Consider the following 17,119-nt stretch of genomic DNA (forward strand, 5'->3'; position numbering starts at 1 on the left):
CTCCTAAAACCATCATAGTTACATCAAAAAGTGGATTGGGCTATCAACTTCGACAGTTTAAGATAAGCTAGGCGCTGAGCAGGAAAAAAAAAAAAAAACTCTTAAGAATTCTTTACTTAGGTTTGGGTTCTGTTGCTGGGAGATGATGATAAATATGTGATTTCTTATTCCTGCTTTAAAAAAAATCAGCAAAAGAGGAAGTTCCCAGTTTAGGGAGCCAGGTACCCTCCAAGACGCCACTGCCCACCCGCTGCTGCTGCACAAAAGGCGAGCGGCACATCGCAGGGCGGAACTATGGTAAGAGGGAGGCCATTTTCCCGGAAAGTGTGGGGATGGCCTCAGTCACGCAGCTGCTATAATGGATGGATGGGCATGGGGCGGCTCAATGCTATTCCGTGTCCTCACAGGAATATGGACGTGGCACCTTGCCATCCCTAATGAAGAACGGACAGCAGTGATGGGCTGCAGAGTCCCTTAAAGAGACTTGAGGGAAAATTTAGGATTCTGCGGCCACCCATTCCTGGGACATTAACGATGGCCTCAGGCCAGCCGGAGGGAGGTGCCACCAGCAGCCTGAGGTAACTCATTACAATAGACACCCAGCTGTAGGCTCTGGCTTAGGGCCCAGCTGCGGGACTCATTAGTTACAGCAGAGAAATCAGTGATGCCGGAGAAAGTGCAGTTCGAGGTCCCACCCACCCTGTGGAGAGCAGTACCGCCTTCTCTGTTATTCCCACATGGCTGAGGGACAAGGCCAGCACCACCCAGGGAGCATCAGGACAAGGACAGCAGGACCTGGTGGGGACACGTGAGGTGGTTAGGGCCTCAGCTGACGTCACACCCCCTTCTGAATCTTCTCAGCGATATCTACTCCAGCACCTTCCTTCATTTCCATCTCAGTACCCGCCCCAGCACCTACTCCAATTATCTACCCCCAGTGCCTATCCACCTGAGTATCTACCCAAATATTTACCCCGGTATCCATCCCAATATCTATCTGGAAATCCATTCCAGTACCTACCTCAGTACCTACCTGAATATCTACTCCAGTACCTACCCTAGTAACCACCCCATTACCTACCCCAATATACCCCCAAATACTCACCTCAGTACCTACTTGAATATCTACCCCAGAACCCACCCTAATGTGCCCAGTGCCCAGTACCTACCCAAGTATCTACCCCAGAATCCATCCTAATGTACCCCAGTGCCCACCCCAATACCCATCCAATATCTGCCCCAGAACCTACTATAATGTGCCTCAGTGCCCTCCTCTGCACCCACTCTAATACCTATACCCCAGTATCTGCCCTGGTGCCTCTGATATGTATGCCGCAGTATCCACCCCACCCAGACCTGCTCCAGGCCCCTGAGTCCCCACAAGGCCAGCAGCCAAGACATGGGGAACACTGAGCCTTAGGATCCAGCAGGCTGTCTCCTGCTGCTCTGCCTCCCTCCCATATCTGATTTAGCTGACCCCAAACCTCTGGATCTCCATCTGCAAAGGCTGGGAGACTGCTGGCAAGAACACCCTGAGAACAACAGGAATCAGGAGCCAGGAAATGTCGTTCAGTGAACACAGCAGAAATTCCATAATCAGAGAGCGGCTGATGGTACAGCCACTCTGTGCGTACACAGCTGTGTACCTCAAGCATGCACCCGGACTGGACAGCCCTGGATCAGTGCTGGGTGGCTGGGCTTGTGCGCTTGTTGGTACCCCAAGAGTGCAGAGCACCAAGAGTGAACTCATCGTGCACCACATCGTCACTTATCACAACAGGTCGGCGTGGATTGCCAGGTGTAACTGTCACATAGCAAGAGGAGATGAGAGAGGCGTGTGGAACTTTGTACACTCGGCTCAAGAATATCTACCACTAACTAAATACAGAGCAGTGTGGCCTCTCCCTGAACAAAATGAGCCTTAACAACCGTTAATTTATGTGAGGAGAAACTGAGTCTCAGAAAAAGGCCCTTGTCCAAGATACCAGTCCATAACACCCATTCACAACTCAAGCCCAATGGTCATAACTGAGGGCCTTGCGGCCACTGCTGTGCTTAGGGGTCACCTCCAGCCCTCCCCTGCGCCCCCCAAATGCCCCTTGGCTGACCCTTCTCATGCTGAAGCTGCAGCCCCGATGCAGATGGGCTGGAGGTGAGGTGGTTTGCCCAAGTGCTCCTAGCTCCAGCTCTGTGTGTAATTGGCCTGGAAGGCTTTTAACAATTGCTGATAGCTGCAGACCTCAAGAGCAGCTCTGTTATTTTCTGCATCAAAGCAGGGCCCACGCCAGCCCAGCAAGTGCAGCCCCCTCATTCTGAGACCGTGGAGGGGGCTGGTGGGTGTCTCTACAAATGCGTGCTCAGTCACACACAGCTATGTGCACAGGACTGCACAGGACTGGGGTGGGGTAGGGGGGTGGTCTGCACTGCCCTGGGGTAGGCCTGGCCAATGCAGGGCCTGTGTGGTATTTGTGTCAAAGGGCACACCCCCCACCAAAGCCATTCCTCAGCAGGCTGTGAGGCACTGTACCAAGGAACTGCCAGGCGTGAGCGGGAGGGACTAAGAATTATGGCCATGCCTGGTCCTAAATCACAGAGTGGTGACAGGCATTCCAACATTGATCCATGAGCAGCGGCAGAGGTCTGCATGGCAAGGCCTGTGGTTAATCTGTGTGAGCTGGTGACCTGGATGGGGCCAGGGTTCCCCACTCACCCTACCACCCACCCCCTCCACCCACCCCTCCACCCACCCCACCCCCGCTGAGCCACTGCCGGAGCTTTAGGACTGGCTCTGCTTTGGAGAGAACTAAGACACAGCAGCCCCCTCTGTGACGACCTCATGTTATTTTCTTTGCAGCAAAAGCCAACAACCACAAGTAGATGCTGAGGCCTAGGAGATCAACATTAGCCATTCCTGACAGCCCCACCTACGGGACACTGAAGCTGGTCATGTAGATGTCTCCTGATAGGCATGCAGCGTGGTACTATGTGGTCAAGGTGCTCACTCAGGTGGCTTCACTTTGCCTGGCACACTGCAGTCTTCACCCAAAAGCCAGTGTGCATCCTGGCCCTGTGTGTCTCCTTCAGTGGAGGCAAACACCCATGTGAACAGAACAGGGACTGTGATTTCATTTCACAGGCGAGGAAACGCCTCCTGTGCAATTCTGAGCTTATCTGAGAGGCAGGCTTCAGACCAGCAACATGCCACCCACTTACAAGCTCTGTGCTTCCTCAGGGACGGAGTGAGAGGGCTCTTCAAGAAACAGGATTTGGGATCTGCGCTTCCTCAATGAAGATGCCCATCCCTCTTGGGGCGGCTCACCAGCTTCCACATACTGAGGAAGGGCTGGGGTCCTTCTGGACATCAACTGTTTCAATCACCTGCACAGCGAGTCCACTTGTGCATCTTACCGATGTCTGAAAACTACCTGAAGTGGATGACTTGCCCCTCCCTGCCAGTACCACAAGCAAGCACACCACAGACAGATACTGATTCCCTCTCCCTCCACTTTCCTATCCAGCCTATGCATCTCTGCCCATTCTAGGAGCCAGGCACCATGCTGACAACATCCCTTAGTTGGCCAGGCACCATCTGAGACATGGATGTGCTCTTTAGTTGACGTTCATCCACCCAACCCAGAGCGGAACACCCAAGCTTCCCAGTTGCTCTGGTGGCCCAACACAGGTCCACACTGGTACAGGGCCCAGCCAGAATGTATATGCCAGCTCCTCGTTGCCTGTGTGCATGGGTGGTGACCTAGCTCTGCTCAGGATGACCCCAGCAGACCTTTCAAACCATGCTGCTCCTCTTCTTAGCCTAACCTTTTACAAGGGAAAGTGGGAATGTCTTGTGCTAGAGGTCTCTCAAGCCATCCCTGCCACAGCCGCAGGATCTCCTTACTCTCAACTAGCACAGCTCAGGATGGTCTGGGTCTCAGATACAGCACTGTCATGCTGGGCCACCTCTGCCACAGCTGCCCATGTACCTTTGCACTCCATGCGTCCTCATGCACAGAAGGAAGAGTGCCAGCCACCCTGAAGGTGATTCACGTGTGTGGAGGAGCGGGCGCTCTTCCACACCCCTGCTGTCTGCCTCCCAGCCTCAGCAACAGTCCCTCAGGTCCCACAGAGGCCTGCCTTGCTAGAGGCATCTACATTGCTCTCAGTGTCCAGAAGAGCCCGGTGTCCCTCGGTCTGGCAGGCACAGGCCACTGAAGGCATCTGTGAGTACAGCGTGCACAGCAGCCTCAGGATAGCCCCTCTTGGTGGCTTCTGTTTGAAACCCTGATAAGTGCAATCCCATCATGTTTGACAAATGAACCCCTGAAGTGGACAAAGAAACGCAAAGTCCATTAAGGGTCCTGGAACCTTACTGCTGCCCTGAAAAGTGGGCTGCTGTCCCCTCTCCCTGAAGAGACCTGATGAGCCAGCCTAAAATTCCTATACACGGGTCTTGCTCATCCCTCATTCACGCTGGCCCTACTTTCCTCTCTTGCACGCATGCCTAGAGGACTCAGCGCTGACTCTCCTAGTGAAGGCTGCTGCCCTGACCTGCCTAAGCTTGGGCCCCAGAGATGACAGGCATGTTACACGGCTTGTCTTGCCCTTCCTTTTCTCAGTGTGGGGCATCCAACACTCTGGACAGGGCTGTGTCTGAGGAGGACTTTCTAGACCACTAGGCCTACTGAATGGAGACACCAGCCTTGGGAAGGTGGCAAGGACGGATGCAGAGGCGCTCCTGGAGAGCTGTCTCTGATGGGCAGGAGGCAAAGGGACACCAAGAAGATGCCTGGGGTCCCTGAGCAGGTGTGGCTGCCCTGGTCACTCTAGGGATGTCAGTGCAGTGGAGGGGGGCGGGGTCACAGATGTGGATGAAGGAGGCTTTGGGGGCCCTTGGTTCCTACTGAGCTTCAGGCCCTCACCTGCAATGGGATTTTCCGCTCCAGATGGGGACCACAGAGTGGAGCGCCCTTGAAAATGTCAATCATTGAGGAAGGTAATTTATACTTTATGAAACTAGATGAAAAACAGTTAGCCAAGGTCAGGCCTGCTTGGACCTAGTGACTGACCGAATGGATACTCAGCCGCCACACATCACCCCTGCCCTACCTAGCCTCGCTTGCCCCTTCTCGGACTCAGAGTATGAAGCAGTTTTCTCTTTCAGTTCCTTTCTGTCCAGAGGGTGTGGGCAGGACTAGGGCAGCCTGGCAGGACCTGGTGCTATGAGGAAGAGAGGCCCTGGAGCACTCACAGAAGGCAGGACTCTCTTGTAGCAGGTAGAGAGAACGGTTTTGAACTTCCCCACCCAACTGTGGGGCCACAGGGGTCACGGAAGCCTCAATCAACTACAGATGTAGACCCTTCTCCTCTGACCAATCGGAAGACACAGGGTCTTTTCTGTTCTTCTGCCTCTGGCCCAGAAACAGGCATTGCCGTGAGATGGGCACCAACTGAAGGACTTAGTCCTCAGGGAAGTGGTCACAGGATCCAGAGGGAGGCTCCAGGGAAAGTTCTGGAAAATATCCCATGAAGGTCCAAAGGAAGTCCTGATGAGGCAGAGAGTGGGGGGAGGGAATGAAGCAGCCAACAAGCAGGACCTGATAAAGTGCATAAAAAGAGCCACAGCAAGGAAGGTCAGCAGCAAGGGATGCTGGGACACCTGGACGTCTACATGAAAAGAAGCAAGACCATCCCAAATGGATCCAGGAACTAAACGCAGAACCAGAAGAAAACACAGTTGGTCAGGCAGGGCCAAACCATAAAGGGAAAGGGTAGACAAGTTGGATTTCATCTTTTTTTTTTTTCCTGTAAGAGATACTGCTCAGCGAGCCACAAGGTGAGGAAAACAGAGGTTGTTTGAAATTACACAGTTGATAAGGGACTTACACCCAAAATAAAGAACTGTCGAAATCAATAGTAATTAAACACACAATTAATTCACAATCAACTGAATTTACAGGCTTTGGCAAGGAGGACATCGGATGGTTAATGAGTGCGGGAGAGGTGTGGCAGGGGCAAGGTTTGTGGCGTCTAAGGCTGCAGTGTGGGCTGAGAGACAGGGACAGGGAGCCCACGCAGCCTGGAAAGCACAGTGTACAAAGTTAGACACATCTACACATCTACCATGGACCCTGACATCCACTTTTTGTTTGTGTCTTTGAGACAGGATCTCACCATGTATCCCCCCAGGCTGGCCTTGAACTCACAGCAACCCTCTTGCTAAAGGCTGAGTGCTGGGATTACAGGCCCGGACCTGGAATCTATTTCCGAGTGTCTACTTGGAGCAGGACCAGGAAACCTGGAAGTGTCAGCAGAAACAACCAGATCCTAGGGCCAGAGGGTTACCAGGTAGCCAGCCCTTCACCTCAGGGGCTGACCACCATGTGCTACCAAACATGGCATGGATTTGGCCATACGTCCTCGGCTGACCAACCCCTGCCCAGAAATAAGTGTCTGTTCCCAGGGACCTGTGCATACATTCAGGACAGCTCTACTGTTGACTACCTATCACCACAAGCCACAGCCACCCTTTGGTGGGGAACTCGCAGTTGTCATGGGTCCCCAGAGCAGAGGGTGGCCAGCAGGAAGAATCGAGATGTCTGGGCTCAGCCACCCAGGCACGATGCTCTGTGACGGTCTCCAAAGACAAAATTCATACAGGCAGAAGAATCCAGACAGTTAGGCCAAGAGCTGGGAACCAGAGACACAGAAGGGAAGAGTTTGACAGACCGTCTGCCTTGTAAAAACCCACAGACTGTACAGTGAGAGTGACATCAGCCAGCAGGGCAGTGAGCGTGTCCATGCACACCTTCTGTCCCTGCCTGTGCCCAGGCATGCAGCGCCAGGATGGGAAGTCTGGCTTGCGATGTAGGCTGTCCAGAGAAAGCAAATGTCAACTTCCCAGGTGTGCAGAGATGGCAGGCAGGTCAAGGGTTCAGACTGAGGCTGCAGTCTGATGAGCAGGCCCTAGCACTGACTGGGCCATCCCTCTCCTCCATCCCCTCTTCTGATGGGCAGGAAGAGTAGGGCATCAGGTAGGAAAGCAGTGTCTACAGGAACAGACAGACACCCTGTCTACTGCCAAGGTGGCTTCTCGGGTGTGATCATATGTCAGATACACAAGACAAGGCTCCAGGACCCACAGACAAGACAGGAGGGTAGGTCAGCAGTGCCCAGGGCTCCCTGAGAAACTGATGATGGAATGTGCTGCTGGTCTACCATGGTGACTCGAACTCCTGACTTCTGACATGACAGAGACCAGCAAAAAGCTAGCTGGCCGTGGTTTCGTTCTATAAGCAGACATAAGGATGCCCCACTGGTTGAGTGAGGACTTCACTACAGGTGCTGGACAGTGTTATGTCAAATCGACACAAGCTGAAGTCATCCAAGAGGAGGGAACCTCAGTTGAGAAAATGCCTCCACAAGATCTGTAGGGATTTTCTCAATTAGTGATCAATGGGGGAGGGCCCAGCCCATTGTGGGTGGTGCCATCCTGGGCTGGTGGTCCTGAGTTCTATAAGAAAGCAGGCTGAGCAAGCCAGTAAGCAGGACACCTTCATGGCTTCTGCATCAGGTCCTGCCTCATCCTGCCCTGTTTGAGCTCCTGTATGACTTTAATGATGAATAAACCTTTTCCTCCCCACCTTGCTTTTTGGTCATGGTGTTTCATCACAGCAATAATGACGGTAACTAAGACACTATAGCAAACCACCAACAACCCAGGCTCTCAAGACTGGGCACCCGTCCTTCACACCTGGGGTCAATAGTTAACAGGAGCTCTGCCTAAGGGATGGCACCAGGGAGGGACACCTGTCCATAGGTGAGGGATGGCCCTGTGGGGAGGGGACACCTGTCCACAGGTGAGGGATGACCCTGTGGGGAGGGGACACCTGTCCATAGGTGAGGGATGACCCTGTGGGTAAAGGCACACCTGTCCATAGGTGAGGGATGACCCTGTGAGTAAAGGCACACCTGTCCATAGGTGAGGGGTGACCCTGTGGGGAGGGGACACCTGTCCATAGGTGAGGGATGACCGTGGGGAGGGGACACCTGTCCACAGGTGAGGGATGACCCTGTGGGGAGGGGACACCTGTCCACAGGTGAGGGATGACCGTGGGGAGGGCACACCTGTCCATAGGTGAGGGGTGACCCTGTGGTGAGGGCACACCTGTCCATAGGTGAGGGATGACCGTGGGGAGGGGACACCTGTCCATAGGTGAGGGATGGCCCTGTGGGGGAGGGGACACCTGTCCATAGGTGAGGGATGGCCCTGTGGGGAGGGGACACCTGTCCATAGGTGAGGGATGACCCTGTGGGGAGGGGACACCTGTCCAGAGTATTCATTCTTTCCAGGTTGTGATGGAGAAAACAAACAAAGAGCCATGTGATTTCCTCAGTGAGGCAGAGAGCCTGAAAGGAGGCTGTGTGCATCCCCATGCACTTTATTTCAGTCTGTAATCTCATGAGAATAGCAAGGTGGAAACACACTCGTGAAAAGTTAAACTCCCAGCACCCTCAGAACAGAAAACAGACACCGAGCAGAGGCTGGGCCGCCGTCAATTCACATGGCGGGCGGCACAGGAACCCCCAGCACGGCTCCCTCCCATGCTGTGCACTGTGCCGACGGCTTCAGAGGAGCTTCTGGCAGACGCCCCATGAGTCCCTTAGAGCTTCTGGAGAAGCGACGTTGGCTCACCCATGGAGGCATCGGTCTGCAAAGGGAATTACCTCACACTGCAGATTTGTGAGAACCTGCCACGTACCAACCAGCAGTGCCACGGGCCACTAGAGCAGTATGTGGTACTTCAGTGCCCTGGGGACTCTGTTGATAACCAGCCTCCCGTCGTAACTCAGGGAAGCAAACAGCCACGGGTCAGCTGAGGCCCAATCCACAGCATACACGCTGTCCTCATGTTCCTCATAGGTGGCGATAACGTTGTCCTGCAGGGGTTCCTTACTCCTACAGCACAAGAGATAGAAACCAAGTGAGACACAGAGGATGTGAGAGGTGACAGAGGAAAACATGGCAGAACAGCAGGCAGCCTATGTGGGGCCAGCATGCTGAAGGCCAGGGGCCCTCCTGACAGCTATGGGGACAGGGGACAGCCTATGGATTATAAACATCGTGAGTGTCTAGTAACGCCTTGTGCCCCCATCCTTGACACCATGAGTTCCTGGGTGATCATCTGTCTACAGACAGGGACACTATGCCTAGTAGAGCAGAATGGCAAAGCTGCCAGCATGTGAGCCAGGACACTGGGAACAGCCAGGCTAGCTCTGTGCTGCACAGAGTAGCTGGATTCTGGCTACAGAAGGCTCTGTTCAGGTGTGCAGCCTTCCTAGGTCTGGTACTGGGTGAGGCAACACCCTCTCCCCACATCCTTAGATGTGAGCCCAAGCGGCCTTCACAGAGAATCTCAGGGCTGTGAGCATGTGGCATGCATTCCCAAGGAGCGGGCCTGCTGGCCTGCATCAGGAGCTCTGAAACCCCATGTGCGCAGGCCACTTCTCAGAAGGCACAGCTTTCTCCCCATTTCACAGAATGACTGCCAGGCGTTGAATGCAGTCTGGGAGCCCTGAATACCTGCACAAAATGCTTCCTTTTCCCAGGAGACAGCTGAAGCTCTTAAAGTCCTCCACCCACCCTTGACTTTCACCTGGAGTCTACGGTATCAGGAGGCCCCCACTTTCCCAGCAAGTGGACCTGCCAGTGGTCAGAGAATACTTTGTGACAAATACCAGGAAGAGTCTCCACAGGGAATCCAATCTTCCTGAATTCAGTGGCGTCAACGTGGCAGGAAGTCATCAGGACAGTCTGCCAGCCACAATCCCTCCCCTGCTTCCATAATGTTCCCCACACGGGGGGCAGCACACACATTAATCACTCAGCAGACGAAGGGAACAAGTCAGTTCCTCCCCTGGCACAGAGCGGTGAGAGACAGCCTCCTTGGCAGAAGCCAAGTCTACAAGGCGCCTGCCTGGGAGGAGCGGCTGGAGGCCTGCACCTGTGCTCAGCAGCGCAACAACAGCAAGTGACAGTGGACGGACAAACCCTGCAGATGAGCCTCACGGTGTCTCCTCACCAAGAGAACAAAGGAGCATGTGTGCACGCGGACCAGTGCGGGCCTGCAGGGGGCTCCGGGCGGTCGAGCTGTCCAACCTATTGGGCTTCACTCCAGAGCCTCTTTTCTCTGCAATCTGGGCACAGGTTTCTGGGGCACACCTTAAGGGAGGCCACTGACACACAGGAACACGGAAAACCACTTCAGAGGACAAGAGCATCTCCTGCAGTGAGCTCCACAAAGGAAGCTGTGCACCCTGCTGCCTTCTCTGAGGGCACCCATGCTGACCCACCCTGGGAGCCCGGCCAGGCAGGAACTCTGCGATCACAGCTGTAGCAGCAGCCTCGGACCCCCGTGTGTGCAAGAGACAGGAGCCCTGACAGGAGGGTGCGGCCACAGCCACCTCCCAGACACACTGAACTGCAATGGTGCGGCTGGGATGTGCACACCTGGGCACTGTGTGCAGGGCTCGGGGCTGAGGGGCCGACCGACCCACTGACCTGGACTGAGACCCGCATTATCCAGCTGAGGGCTACAGGGGAGTGGTCAGCACTAGGAACCATCCACTGGGAATCCTGAGGACACTGTGATCGTTCCACAGGGAGTGACAAGACCCAGGGAGAGTCATTCACACTGTTATCAGGGTTCAAATCTGGAGACAACAGTTGTCTTTCAGATAAGACATGTGGCATTCAGAAAGACTGGAGAATACAGAGGCAGGGGCACCCCATGCAGGGAGACCCCTTATAACTGCACTGCTCCTTATCTCACAGCTTCAGACCTGTGCTCTGTGACTGCAAAGGGAGGGGACATCACTCTTATCACATGCAGAAATCGCCTGGCCCCAGATGTCATCTGTGACCATAGAGCACTCTTGCCCAGAGTCCCTTACTTCTCAGCATGGTGCTCCTCTGGGTCACTGACGTCATCATCGTCCACCAGGTGGCCGAAGGGCTCCGAGGAGATAGACACCATGTTGGACAGGATGACTCTGCTGTCGCTGCTGCCAGTGAGGACCAGCTGGTCGTGAGAGTGGTTGTAGCGGACGCTCCACACCCTGCAACGGTCATGGTCAGATGAACAATGGTGAGTGAGCACACAGGAGTGTCCCTGACCTCACTGGACAGAGCTGCACCAGGTGTGGCCATAGCATCAACACCACATCTGCCGAGGCCAGGGACTTCCGGGAAGGAAGTCCAACAAACAAGGCCGGAAGACTAAATGTCAGCCTGCACCTGTCACTCGGCACTCCACCTTCCTTGAAGCAGCACTTGGATCAGCCACACCCTGGAGCATCTAATGAAGCCCCACACGCTTTTGCAGCCATGTGCTGCCTAGGACCTGAGACAAGGGCCTGTGCTTCTCCCAAGTGTCAGGTCTGATACTGGGGCCACTTCCTCCTCACAGTGGCCAGGGACCCTGCTGAGTTTGGTGCCCTGACCCTCTAAGATCAAAGGAGACTCGAGTGCCTGGTTGGAGAGTGCAGCAGGCCTAACACACAAAGCTGTGCTCAACATGGTGGGTACAGCTGAGCTTTCTGCTCAGGCTGCAGCAAATTACAGCCGTTCATCCAGTGCATCAGAACTGCACAGGAGGACCCTGGGGCTTGACAGCCGCGGCAGCACTGCTGGGGAGGAATTCACAGAGCCAGAGACACAGCCTAGGAAGGAAAAGCCCCATAGGGGCCTCCTTACCAGGGAGGAGTCCTCAGGAAAGTGGCTTTCTCACACACACATTATACACACATACATACATACCCATTTCCTACACATACATGCACACACACATTACACATGTACACTCATATACTCACACATTTCCTACACAAACACATGCACACTCACATTTCCTACACATACATGAACACCCACATTCACATATTTCCTACACATACATGCACACAGAGACACATATTCCAAACACACACTATTTCACACTCACATTTCCTATACACACATGCACATATTACACATCCACACATTTCCTACACATACTCAAACACACTCACATACACACTCACATATGCTCACACACACACACATTCCCTATACACACATACACATTGCACTCACACATTTCCTGCACACATAAACACACAAACACATGTGCACATGCGCATGTAGGCTTTGTTGGAATAAAAACATGTTTTCACACCATATAGACTAGTCTGCATTTCACTCCCTTTCCTCTTGGCATATGGTACACATCCAGACAATATCTGGAGAGGATGAATGGTGTTGGGCGCCCTTCCATATCCACACATACAGAAACGCCCCATTCCTTCTGGCAGCTGCATAATCTCCCCTGCACGGATGTCACCAAATCTACCTCACCAATCCCCTGCTGATGGACATTTGGGTCCTGTCCAGGTTCTGTGCGTGGCAAACAATGCTGTGTGAACATCTGTGCACATTTACTTTTCCACACTTGAACCGGCGCGGTTTAAAGAGGAACCAAATCTGGTGTTTTTCTTCTTCTCCTACACTTATAAATCACAAACATTCACATTTGGAATTAGTGTTTCTTTAGGAAGAATAAAACTGGGCTGATTGAATGATTCACAGCAGCACAAACTAAGCTGGTTTGTGCTTTTCCAAATGGTAAAGTAATTAGCAAAATAAATTACATAATCCCCTCTTCCCTAAAGCAGCATGCAAATGAGTTTCCGTACCAGTGGGAGTGCTCCTCCAGGGTCTTCACAGGCTCGGTGACATTCCGTGTGTCCCAGAACTTCACCTTGCAGTCATCTCCGCAGCTGGCGAGGTAATACTGCTTGTTGGGGTTGAAGTCGAGGTCACGCACCAGCTGCCCGTGAGCGTTCTCGATGCAGTATATCTGGCTGGAGGGAGAACGGCACATGGAAAAAGTGCCGGGCTGTGGTAACCACCTCACCTTCCCAGGATGCCGACTAAGCCCCCAACTGAAGGAAGAGCTGGCTCATGTCCCTGTTGGCAGCCAAGCAGAGGGAATCCCAGCCTGGGTGCCCAGGCCATCCACGTTCCTCCCCCTGCAGAAGTGGTTCATGGTAGAAACAGTGCTGACATGCCAGGAGTGTATGTGCAGTTCCCCAGACCAACTGCACAAGTGGCTGTAGGTATCGAGAGTGTGACGTGGTGGCCAGTGAGAAGGCACGGTGGTAAAGGGGCCTGCCACCAAACTGGATCACCCCAGTTTGCTCCCAGGGACCCACACTGTGAAATGAAAGAACCAGTTCCTTCAAGTTGTCCTCTGATGTTCACAGGAACACCATGGCACTCTAAACAAATGAATGTAGTAGTTTTTTTTTTTTTAAGTTTTTAAATGTACTTGGTATCTTGGGAGTGGGAGTGCCCAGAGGGACAATGACAGCCATGCAGAAGCTGGACTAGACGTGTGAGAGCCCTGGCAGCTGTGAAGCACAGAATGAGAAAGGAAAGAGAAAAAGACTACACAGTGATGGTGGTGTGCTGCTACTGTTTGGAGATATATGTAGAAAGAGAAAGAAAAGTGGAAAATGTTGAAAAACCTATGACAAAAATGTAGATGGGGTTTGCTATGCTGGACTTATTCTGTGTCTGTCTGCACCCCACTAGTTCTCAAGGCAGCAGCTGTGGGAAGGAGGTGTTTGAAATTACCCATATGGTGGTTTAGAGTGCACACCCTCAGTGCACACACACAAACACCTGAACACATATGTACACTGCTCACACACACATGAACTGTACATGCACATGCATGCATGTACATACATGCATGCGTGTATATATATTCATGTTCATTCTCTCTCCCTCTCTTCTCCCCTTTCTTCTCCTCCCCCCATTGTGCAGCCCCCATTTCTCTGGCTGCCCCTCACAGGGTCATTACGATGCCATGTACCCAAAACAGGGTCAGGTCACCCAGTTAGTGCTGGACCCAGTATAACCCTGCAGTGCCCCTTCCCACCCACACTTTACTGACCCCCTGTTCCTCTGAGAGGACTCAGCCTCCAGTGCTAGCATTGGCCTCCTTGTTTGCTATGGCTTCAGTGGGGGTTGGAGAACAACCTGGAAGACATAAGTACCTTTCATATAGCAGAACCTATCATAGTCTTCTGCCCTGCAACAAATATCAACTCAACTCCTTCCCTTCCCCTCAGATTGGACCCCACAGTCTGATGGCATTTTAATTAATTAACTTATGCTTGTGTGAGATGTGTACACATGTGCATTCATGTACATGGGTGCAGGAGCACACGTGTGGAGGTCAGGCCACACTCAGGTATCTGTCCTGTCTTTCCACTGTAAGTTCTGAAACAAGGCCTTTTTGCTGCTGTGTACACCAGCATCTGCCCTTGAGTTTCTGGAAGCTCCCGAGCCTCTGCCTCCCATCACTCCCTATCAGCAGAGTGTGCTGGGATCACAGACACTTGTGTTGCTGCATCTGGCTCTTATGTGGGTCCTGGGGGTGTGAACTTGGGGTGTCAAGCTCATAGGGCAAGTGCTTTTACCCATGGAAGTGTTTCCCCAACTTGGCATTTTACAGCTTCAGCTGGCTCGTATACACTACACTTTTTCAATATCCTGGTATCCCTACCCCCAAAGTAAGATGCCCTAAACCTTCAGAACTCTCGTGCGAAACAAGCAGCGCTATGAAATCAAAAGTGTGGAGCACTCTGAAGGTCATGGGCAGTCAGAGGTGTACTGTGCCTGGCTGAGGCTTGCTTCAGGTTCTGGCAGCACAACTTTAACAGACGCCAGAAGAAACAGCACGGCAGCCTGGCTAGACAAAAAGAAGGCTGTTGCCAAAGGAGTCACCCGTCAATGGGAGGAGTAGGGTTTGCTGTTCCGGTGTCACACAGACAACCTGGGCACAACAAGGTCACTGTGGGGAGCTGCCAGCCAATGCCATATGCATCTTGTATTTTGGTGTGTAAGCCAATCTTTGAGATTCTCGCCTTCACATCCTTCAAAGAGCAGCAAGGAGAGAAGCCCAGAGGACAAAGAGAAGTGGGCTGCGTGGGATATCCATCACGGTTGGAGTCTACGGCCTCCAGCTTGATCAGGAAGCCAAATCACTCCTCTGTGCAGATATGCACAGGGGAGGAGTGCCTACCGGTCATTTATCAGCCCTGGATTTTCACAGGGCCTCGGAACTAAAATTAAAGGTGTTCCCCCACCGTGGAAGAAACTCACGTTATTACATGACATCCGTCTCTTCAGCTCAGTGATAAATGATGGTGTGCTAAGGGGATAAACTGCATCTTAAAGAAGCCTGTGCAGGCTCCTGTTGCCATGGCAACAGACATCCCACCATCACTCCTCTGCCTATCAAAATCACAACTGGAACAGAAAAATCGCTCTTGTTTGTTCCATTAGAACTGCTGGTTGTTGCGTATAATTACTTAAATGACAAAATATGATTGCCCAATAGGTATGGCTCTTGAAAGCACAGAAATGGCCAGACAACTCCACAAGGGAGGCTTAGGCTGGGGACTGAAAGTGCCAGCCTGCAGCGCTAATCACAGAGATGGAGCATCTGTGTCACCATGGGGCTTATGAGGCACCACAAAGCCCTGGCCTTGGTTTCCTTCTACACTGCCTCTGACACAGGAAAAGCTAAGGGACATCACAAAGCCAGCACCATGACAGCTCCCTGCAATGGACCTGCCAGCTTAATTTGGGATAGATAATTCCCCAGAAATGAGATGAAGACAGCAAGCCACGTGTCCCCAGCACCTCTGGCTTTCAATCAACTCCTTCAGAAGAGGAAAGGATGGGAGAAAAAAGCAGCGATCCAAAGTGTGGGCACATCACTGACCTCATGCTCCGGGTGTCCCATCCTCGCAGGGTGGTGTCACTTGCTGTGGCCACCTGGGTACAGTTGTGGTGTGGGCTCCACCGCCCCGCGGTGAACCTCAGCTGTCCCCTTCCTTCCAGAGCTGCTGAGCTGGCCAGCTGGGCATGATGGGTATTGTTCAAAGGAGAGAAGAAAAATTTGAACTGTTTACAAGATTCTCAGGATTTTATAGAAATAATTAGGACAATTAGGAGGTTCAGTCTTTGTTTCCCTCCCTTAAAAGACAAGAGCATTTGAACCTTATTGGAAAAATAAAATAAAATAAAACCGAGCACAGCAAAAAATAGAAGGCACATTAATAGCCCTATTATGGAGGGCTTGCTTCAAGTGTGTGATTAGAGACAATCAGCTCAAACTTGAAGAGAACAATATGGAATAACTCAAACATCTGGCTTTTCCGGAGACAGAGAAAAACCAAGTCCCCATGGCCAGCTCCTTCCGGAATGACACATGTTCTTTAATCAAATGTTGTTCCCAATACACAGCCTCTTTCCCCTTTATCATGAGGATCACAGGATACTCACAGGGTTCACTCAATTTCCACAGGCTGGTGAGGCCCACAAAGCTGTCTCTTGGGGTACTGAGAGAAGGCAGGCCTTGGCTGCAAGCCTGGGAGAGAAGCCCACTGCATGTTCCCCCTGCCTGGGATCTTCTGTCAAAGGCCTGCAGGTCTTCCCATTTTCCATTTGAAGCTCTGTTCATCTGGTTAACTTGGGCACCATCTCTCATACTTCTCCAACATGCCCAGACCCACTACTGATGAATTCATTTAAACCTTCAAACTGTGCTCTTCAGAGCTCCCTGAGAAGCTGTGTGGCCAGTCACCCAGGGAGCCTGGCCAGTCCTCAGCAGCTGGGAAAAGCCAGGGGAGAAGGCCTTCTGGGTTTGCTAATGAGGCACAATGTCCTGTGGTAAGACCTGGTGTTAATGTGCCCTCCAACCATCAGAGGAACGTGGGTCTGAACCACAGCACTAGGAAGCAAGCCACGAGGGCACAGAATGGCAGAGTCATCAGGGACTGAGAACGCACCCTTACCTGAGGCTCAGGCCTTCCTCTCACCAGTGGAGGCCATCATAATAGAGGTGTTCTGAGGTGGAGTTGAAAGGTGTCTACATTGCTTTGAAAGAGCTGACTGAACAGTGGAGACCCTGCAACAGGTCCTGGCTGGACAGGAGAAGACAGGTGCACAGAGGTAAAGGCCCATCTAGTGGGGGGTGGGGGGTATTATGACAACTGTAGCTCTTAC

The 17,119-nt window shown here is 52.6% G+C and overlaps 1 protein-coding gene across 1 annotated transcript in view; it reads right to left on the reverse strand.

The window, feature by feature from the left end:
• Positions 1 to 8,381: 8,381 nt before the first annotated feature.
• The window catches only part of Eipr1 (EARP complex and GARP complex interacting protein 1), a 38,988-nt gene continuing 30,250 nt past the window's right edge, over positions 8,382 to 17,119 (reverse strand). The window contains exons 3-6 of the mRNA XM_028883155.2: positions 15,834 to 15,970; positions 12,730 to 12,897; positions 10,951 to 11,115; positions 8,382 to 8,956 (exon numbers count right to left, since the gene is read on the reverse strand). Coding sequence (XP_028738988.1) covers positions 8,782 to 8,956; positions 10,951 to 11,115; positions 12,730 to 12,897; positions 15,834 to 15,970 — 645 coding nt within the window. The 3' untranslated portion in view covers positions 8,382 to 8,781. The remainder of the gene's footprint in view (positions 8,957 to 10,950; positions 11,116 to 12,729; positions 12,898 to 15,833; positions 15,971 to 17,119) is intronic.

This window comes from Peromyscus leucopus, chromosome 22 (assembly GCF_004664715.2).
Source record: "Peromyscus leucopus breed LL Stock chromosome 22, UCI_PerLeu_2.1, whole genome shotgun sequence".
Classification (NCBI taxonomy): domain Eukaryota; kingdom Metazoa; phylum Chordata; class Mammalia; order Rodentia; family Cricetidae; genus Peromyscus; species Peromyscus leucopus.